The sequence below is a fragment of the Rhodotorula paludigena genome, assembly GCF_050403205.1.
Source record: "Rhodotorula paludigena JCM10292 DNA, Rt_paludigena_JCM10292v1_ctg38, whole genome shotgun sequence".
Classification (NCBI taxonomy): domain Eukaryota; kingdom Fungi; phylum Basidiomycota; class Microbotryomycetes; order Sporidiobolales; family Sporidiobolaceae; genus Rhodotorula; species Rhodotorula paludigena.
In genome coordinates, this window is record NW_027481420.1 from 180,454 (window position 1) to 188,135 (window position 7,682).

Below are 7,682 nucleotides of genomic sequence, written 5' to 3' on the forward strand. Positions count from 1 at the left end.
ATTGCGCAAGGTGCGAAACAACGAGAGCTCTGTGGGTGTACTGCATGCTTATGACAGCTTCCACAGCCCGAGCGACGCAGACTCCAGCTCTTCGCTTCGCTCTTTACGAACGCCCCCTCGGTCAACCACCGCCTCCACCTCACCGTCCTCGCTGCTCTCGCTTGAGCTCGAGTTGCTCGAGTCGCGCCGCCGGCGGTGCCGAAAAGTGCGAGTCCCGGAAGCGGTGAGGAGCAGCGGGAGCCACGGGTGAAAGACGGTTGCGCCGAGCGGTTCTGTACAGTTAGCCATGTCAGTATGCTGGATGGGCCGGCAAATTGATAGGCAGAGGAGGAATCGTACTATCAGCAAGCGTGAAGGACGTAACGGGCTCGAGTTCGTCGGGCAACGGCTGCGCGCTGAAGATGGAGAGCTGCCCATCCTGCAAGCACAAAACGTTCAGGGACAAGCGGGTGATCAGGGTGAGCAGGGCAGACGCACCTGGTCTCCCGCGGCAAGCCAGGTCCCGCTCGGGTCGATATCGAAGCCTGTCGGGCAAAACTTCAGTCTTTGGATTCTCAAGGAAGCGGCGCGCATCGGCTCGCACCTAATCGTTGATTCGTCCTGGCTTTGCGTCGCAGCCGCCCGCTGCTGCTGGGTCTTGACGTGTTGCGCAAGTCCCAAACGTCAAGGTGTGATGACTGGCGCGAGGCGGCGAAGAGGAGATGCGGCGAGAGAGGATGGAAGAGGACCTACAGGGGCGTGCGGACGGGAGATGTCAAATTCTGCAAGTCGCTCAGCATGCCGCTCGAGATGGCGCACCTTGGTGACTCCGCCGCGCTGTGAGGGCCACAACAGGTCGACGAGCGGGTTGGACTGCGAAGGGTCGTACAGCCCAACCGTGCCCGAGAAAGAGCCTGCCGCCAGGCAAGACGAGCCCGACGTAGGGTCGGGGCCCGAGAAGGCAAGCGAGGAGATGATGCCTACGTGTTCAGTAGCCTGTCAACAAAGCTCGGCGATAGAAGCACGGCAAGCGGCGAGTCGCACCTTTCTGACCCTCTTTCGAGCTGCGAGTGGGCGTCGTGTGCAGCCTGTACCCCTCTGCACCGGGCGAGCCGACATCGAAGATCTCGATAGCATTCTCGAAGCCGCAGTACAGGCTGTGAGAGTCGAAGAATGAGCGGAAAACAGGAGCGTGCGGGTGAGAGCCGCGAGGCGACGTACCTCGCTCCGTTAGGCGCGAAAGCCATGCTGTGCGGAGCGACGAAGCGTTCGGTGTGGTCGACGATCGGATAGCTTGCGCGGACCTACATGGGGAAACGTGAGCACAGCTCAACGAGAAACATGGGCATTGAAGCGAGTGGCTCACCCGCTGATCTGCCCCATCAAGCAGGTGGACGGGGTGGTCCTTCACGCCGACGGCAAAGCTGAACATGGCTGGATCGGCCGACGTCGCGCCAGGGTACCACGCAGACGAGAAGAGCGAGTCGGGCGGCGAATAGGTCCACGCGGCATCGAGCGTGTGCGCTGAAGTGGAGGGAGTGGGCGTTTCGTCGGGGACGTCCGACGGTCTGCACCAGCCAGGAGTGAATTGACGCTCGTGAGAGCAGGCTACGACGACGCACAATGCAAAGAGGGACACTGAACGGTCCTCGGCTGTTGCGAGGACGCAGGATCCGTCTGGACAGCTGCGAGCGGGACAAGCGAGGTGAGTACAGCCGAAATAGCGGTGTCCGAAGTAGGACCGCGACCCTTACATCTGCAAGTCCCGGAAGAAAGCATCGGCGGGTTTGTCTGAGCGGTTTGGCGCGGGAGCTGTAGCGATGCGAGCGGGCGGAGATGAGAAGGCCAGGTCCGGCATCCCTCGCTTGCGATGGCGTGCACGGCAGCGGGCAGAAGCAAGAATCGAGAGTCTGGGCGTGTCAGTCGCAGTCCAGCACAGGGTGAGCCGGCGAGGCGCGAGTCGCGGGTTTGAGCTCGAGCGCAGGCGGAGCGACGAGGCGGTGCGGGGCGGCGCACTCGCGTCCTTCCTTCGTCCCCGCCGAGCCACGATGAGCGAGCAGACTGCACCGGACGCCATCAAGGACGCCGTCCTCACCCAGGGTACGCCCGCCGCAGCTCGTCCCACTCCGCTGCCGCACGCGCTCGTCGCTCACATCGCACTGATGCTCTCGGTCGTCTCGCCCGTGCACAGTCGAGTTCTACCTGAGCAACTCGAACTTGCCCTTTGACAAGTTCCTCTTTAACCTCTGGGCCGTCGCCCACCACGACCCCGCCGCCGTCATCGCCAACACGCCTCCTCCCGCCGACTCGCCCAAGCATGCCAAGTGCGCGCACAACGAGTTCCACCTCGGCTGGCTCCCGCTCGACAAGCTCGCCAGCTTCAAGCGCATGCAGCCCTACCTCGAGCCCGCGCCCCAGGGCCTCGGCTCGGTAGACGCCGTCGCCGACGTTGTCCAGAACTCGACGCTCGTCGAGTGTCGCAAGTTCGGAAAGGACGGCGAGACCGGCGCCGGCTGGTTCGTGCGTCGCAAGACGCCCCTCCGCAAGCCCGAGGACGCCATGCAGCGCAGCGTCTACGTCAAGGGCTTCCCCAAGACGGAGAAGGACGGCGAGACGGACGACGAGCGCACCGCGATCCGCGACGGCGAACTGGAGCTTCAGAAGAAGCTCGAGCAGTGGGCGCGCGACCTCAAGCTCGGCAAGGTCCTCAGCGTGCGCATGCGCCGCGAGGACAAGATTACCGAGGGCAAGGCGCCGCTCAAGGGCAAGGGCAAGTTCAAGGTGCGTCTTTCTGCCAGCTGAGGGTCGCCTCGCCGCTTACTGACGAGCCACTGTCGCAGGGCTCGATCTTCATGGAGTTTGCCGACAAGAGCGCTGCGGACCAGTTCCTCGCGCTTGACCCGAAGCCGACTTTCGAGGGTGCCGAGCTCGAGACCAAGTCCAAGTGCGCCGTCTCTCGCTCTTGCATTCTGTACTGTGACTGACGACGTTACTGCTGTGCAGGCTCGACTACGTGGAGGAGAAGCGCAAGCTCTACGCTCCGGATTCGGCACCCATCGCGCCTGCGAAGGACGCCGTCCCCAAGAACCCGTACGCCAAGTCGGCCAAGCCGTTCAACGCGTGGGCCGACAAGCTCGTCGCCGAGGATGGCTTCCCGACCGTCCCCTCTGCCGCAGCCGCCCGCAAGGACGGCGCGAACGGCAAGAAGCGCGCGGCCGAGGACGGCGACGCGGTCGACGAGCGCGAGATCCTGTACGACGGTGTCAAGTTTACGGCGCGCCGCACGGGCGGCGAGGGCGGGTCGATCGAGATCGTTGACGAGGACAAGGTCGGCAAGGGCGAGGGTCAGTGGCCGACGGGCAAGGTCTTCCGCTTTGTGATTGCCAAGAAGGACGGCTCGACTTCGGGCGACAAGGAAGACGGCGCGCGCTTCGACTTTGGCCCGTTCAAAAGCCGCCTCGAGCCCATCGCCCGCCCGGCCTTTGTCTCGCTCACCGAGGCGCGTCCGATCGCGGCGCTTCCCGGCAGCGACAAGGAGATGAAGGAGGCGGCGCCCGAGCCCAAGGCGGAGTTCCCGACCAAGCTCACCGCCCCGCCGATGGTTGCGTCGGCGTTGGATGCGAAGAAGGATGAGGGGGAGAAGGCGCCGGCGGCGAGCGGCAGCGGCGCGCAGCAGTACCCGGCGAAGGGGCAGGCGAGCTTCAAGGACGTCGTGTCGGACGAGCAGCTTGAGAAGCTCAAGCAGGAGGTTGCCGAGGTTGACGGCCGCAAGGTCGAGTGGGAGCGTCTCTCGGGTGCGTTCTAGTCCGCTTCTTCTGGTTCGCTCTGGCCTGTACTAACCCGCTTCCTCTATTGCAGTCGACGAGGAGCGCGCGCACCAGCTTTCGCGCGCACGCTACCACGCCGAGCAGGCTTTCTCGCAGCAGCGCGGCGGGCGGGACGGCGGTCGCGGCGGTCGCGGTGGGCGCGGAGGTCGCGGCGGGCGTGGAGGCCGTGGTGGTCGTGGCGGTCGCGGCGACAACAAGCGCCAGCGCCGCGATTGAGTAGGCTGGAGGGCTTGATCGCTTACCCGCCGTCGCTGTTCTCTACGAAAACTCGCATACCTTTGTCGTTCATCTTTTTGGCAAGCCTCCGTTGCGCACATCGTATCCACGAGAGGTTCGTTCGCAAGCTGGGGGGAACGAGGTGACTTTCGCGCGTCCCGCCCACGCTTCTCTCTCATAGCGAGCGATGAGCGACCCGCTGCAGCGCTCGCTCACGAGCACTCCCGATTCCGCTACGGGCTGGGACGCAGTCGATCGCGAGATTGAGCGCCTCTCGCATTCGTCCCGCGCGTCGTCGAGAGGAGGGCGCTTGTCAAAGTCGGAGTCGTCCCCACATGGCCTCGACGGTGGAGACGACAGCTCGCAGGGTGACGAAGACGAGCTCGACGAGCTTCAATCGGACTCTGGACACGCTCAAGATGCTCGGATCGCGGCGGACCTGCACGCGTCGCTGCGTTGGCGGCGGATCCTCATGCTCGCTTGCGCTTGCGTGCTCTCTGTGGGAAGGTGGGTCTTGCTCTATTCGTTTCAACTCGGCTTCTTGTGGTCGCCCTCGAAGCGGTCGAACTGCCTGCTGCCGGCAGAAACCTTCTGCTTCTCGTCCGCATCTCGGACGTCTTGCGTTCCCAGCGATTTCGCTGCGGGAAACTATCTCGGTCGCCTGGTATGCATAAGACTCACGCTCTTGTGACCATGCGACAGCCACTTTTCCACCTATACCCTCGGACCGATCAAGAAGAGCCTCGGAACGACCGAGTCGGGCTTTGCAGGCTTGATCTCGTCCTTCGAGCTACTCAACACCGTCACACCGCTCGTATCAGGCTTTCTGGTTCCGAAGTACGTGATGCGGCAAAGGAGAGTGAAGGGCTGGCTTGTTGATCTTGCACAAACTCGCAGGTACGGCGCTGCGCCGTGCGGGCTTGCGGCAACAGGAGCTGTCCTCGTTGGCCAGGTCATCGTCTGCTTTGCTTCGAGCAGTGAAGGCGGAATTGGCAAGCATGTCGGCGGCATGGTGTGTTCACTCCTGTCAAGGCTGTCCACCGCACAGTCTGATCCTGTCAAACGGCACAGGTTCTCGGGCTGCTTGTCTTTGGCAGCGGCACTTCACCTCTTGCGGTTGTACAGGAGTCGATAATCCTTAGGCACAACTCGTCATCGTCCCGCTTTGTCGCCAGGTCTGTCGCTGCGGGCCTTGTACTGGGCAAGTCGGTACGTAATTGCTCGTCTTTTTTTGGCATCCACCTGTGACCCTAGCTGATCCGACAACTCGACAGGCTTCTTTTGCCGCCGGCTGGTCATCCGAGCGCTTGTACTCGATCTCGCCTCGACTGCCCTTCATAACCGCCGCCTCTCTTGCCGCATTTTCCTTCTCCGCCTGCATCCTGTATGCCCTTCTTGAGCGCTCAGTATCTCGACTCGTTGCGCGCTCAGCTGCGCATACTCTTCCAATTGACGGAGGCGAATGCTCGGTTGAGGGCAAGGTCGAGGGGGATGAGCACGCCGACCGCCATCGCCCCATCCGCCTCTCGGGCCTTGTGCGCTTCGGCAGCCCCTTCTGGTGGTACATCGCCGTATGCGCCCTCGCCGGCATGTGGTACACGACGCAGCATCTCTCGTCGCACCTGCTGCAGGCCGTCTACTCGATCTCGCAGTCCGAGGCAAGCAGCACCGCGTCGCTTCTGCTCGGCATGCCCGTCCTGGTGCGCCTGGCTTGCGCTGACTCTGAATCTGAAGGGCCCTACTGACCAAACGCACACCGCAGTGCTACCCTCTAGTTGGCTGGCTTGTGGACACGCACCCTGGCCTGCTTGAAAAGCTCTGGGTCGCCGTACCGGCTCTGACCGCGTCAACCTACTTCTTCCTCTTACTGGTGAGCTTCCTTAACGTACCCATTGTGCTCATGTGGCTGAGTCGGCAGCCAGAGTACTGCTGTTTGACCTGACATCTGGAAAATTGCAGCTGTCGCTCGTCATTCCGCCCTTCCTGGCACTTTTGCCGGCTGCAATTGGCATGGGCAGCGGCCCACTCCTCCTGGTACTGGTGGTCCCGCGCATTGTTGAGCGGCAGTATGTTTTCTTCAGTGTGCATCACCGCTAGGGCCTGCCAACCTGAAAATGCTCGTTCCCGCAGCCAAGCTCCAACCGCTCTTGGCGTACACAAGTCGCTTGAGATGGCGGGCGCCATCATCTTCCAAACGCTCTGCGGCATCCTCATATCCCTCGGCAAGTCAAGCTCATCCGGAAACGACTCCGCCGACAGCGTCGACCTTGCAGTTTCAGGCTTGCTTCTGGCTGCGCTCGTCCAGCTCGCCCTAGTGGCCCGCTGGTGGAGTGGGATACGTCAGCGTGCGCGGGCCAACGGCAACAGCCAGTCCGCAGCTGTCACGCCGGCTTGCAACGTGGCGAGCGGCGATGAAGCGGAGTTTGGGTTGCTGGCGGCTGCCTCTCCGTGCGGAATTGCGAGTTCTCTGCGGCCCAGTGCTGATGAGGAAGAGGAGCTCTTTAGGCTGAAGGACCGGATTGAGATGCGAAATGGGCGGCGCTCGTTGCAGGCTGCAGCGGGAACGGTCCTTTTCAGCTGGGTGTGCTTTGTGTGGAATGTTGTTAGGCACTGAAGCAGAGTGGTTTTGACTCAGGCCTGTTGCGTGAGCACTGCAAATGCAGCTTTATGCTGCAGGAGAGCAAGTCCGGAGGAAATTGGTTTGCTGAGAAGGAGATCACACAGGAGATGCTCTCTGTTGGCGGGGCTTTGCGCTCGCCGGTCTTCTCTTGTTCTTCCTGTTGTCTGGATATCCCTATTGACCTGATTGTACAGGCCCCAGGGCAAAGATTGTCTGCCGTTGGCCCTGGCCCATCTGCCTTTGCACGAATTTGTCTTGTTTCGTCTCTCTTCCTTAGCCAGTTCTCCCCAACCATCTCAATCCTGTTGCAGGCTTGTCAATTACCATAACATTCACCATGCCGGTTCAAGTTCATCACCCAGCCACCGTCAACTGGCAACACCCAAGGCGCGCAAGGGTGTCAATCTTGTCAATGAGGTGCTGTGCGGATGGCGTGAATGCAAGGTCAACAGGGAGCCGCGCCAACTCAGCGTGGTATGCGAGAAAGGCGTCCACACCAAGTGCGTCGACCTTGAGCGTCACGCGGCGGCCATCCGTCTGCGCCTGCTTGACAAGGGTCGCGACACCAAGAACATCGGCCGCGCCCGCCTCCGCTAGGCGCTGCACAAGCGCCCTCTGCCGCTCACGCCTGCGCCGTACGTGCTCTGCAAGCTGTTCCTGACAATGCTCTCGACGCTTGGTGTCAACCTCCCGTTCTCGCTCTGCATCCGCCTGCCGGTTCTTGCGGACCTCGGCCGCAATCTTGTCGCGGTAGTCGCGCTTGTCCCAGTCGTTGCGCTGCCCTGTGCGGTACCCAGCATTGCTGTGCCACCCTTGAGTGACTTAGGCGCGAGATCTGGGGTTGGGATGCACCGCGAGCTCGTAATGCGCATTGGGCGCGCCTGCCGTCGCACCCAGGACCAATGCAAAGGGCTTGTTGTTTCTGGTTGGGGGGGGGGGGGGGGGGGGGGCCGGGGGGGGGGGTGGCGCGGGCCCAACGGCCGAGCCGCGGCACGGGGCGGGGGGGGGGGGGGGTTGGTTGGGTTTTGTGGCCCGGGGTT

At 62.6% G+C, this 7,682-nt stretch overlaps 3 protein-coding genes across 3 annotated transcripts; 2 read left to right on the forward strand and 1 right to left on the reverse strand.

Moving 5' to 3' along the window:
- Nucleotides 1-48: 48 nt before the first annotated feature.
- On the reverse strand, nt 49-1,837 carry JCM10292_002927 (WD40 repeat domain-containing protein; the record flags this gene model as incomplete). The annotated part of the gene is made up of 10 exons (XM_076650664.1): nt 49-272; nt 340-418; nt 478-524; nt 584-728; nt 799-959; nt 1,024-1,136; nt 1,201-1,283; nt 1,346-1,547; nt 1,602-1,664; nt 1,734-1,837. The coding sequence occupies 10 exons, from the start codon at nt 1,835-1,837 to the stop codon at nt 49-51; spliced, it is 1,221 nt and encodes a 406-aa protein (XP_076503850.1).
- A 190-nt stretch (nt 1,838-2,027) lies between these two features.
- Nucleotides 2,028-4,022, forward strand: JCM10292_002928 (uncharacterized protein; the record flags this gene model as incomplete). Its single annotated transcript, XM_076650665.1, has 5 exons — nt 2,028-2,079; nt 2,171-2,760; nt 2,820-2,923; nt 2,983-3,773; nt 3,838-4,022. 5 exons carry the CDS (start codon nt 2,028-2,030, stop codon nt 4,020-4,022), a joined length of 1,722 nt encoding a protein of 573 aa, XP_076503851.1.
- Nucleotides 4,023-4,209: 187 nt separating this feature from the next.
- On the forward strand, nt 4,210-6,636 carry JCM10292_002929 (uncharacterized protein; the record flags this gene model as incomplete). Its single annotated transcript, XM_076650666.1, has 8 exons — nt 4,210-4,529; nt 4,725-4,859; nt 4,920-5,034; nt 5,094-5,231; nt 5,297-5,722; nt 5,785-5,892; nt 5,982-6,088; nt 6,153-6,636. 8 exons carry the CDS (start codon nt 4,210-4,212, stop codon nt 6,634-6,636), a joined length of 1,833 nt encoding a protein of 610 aa, XP_076503852.1.
- Between the last annotated feature and the right edge of the window lie 1,046 nt (nt 6,637-7,682).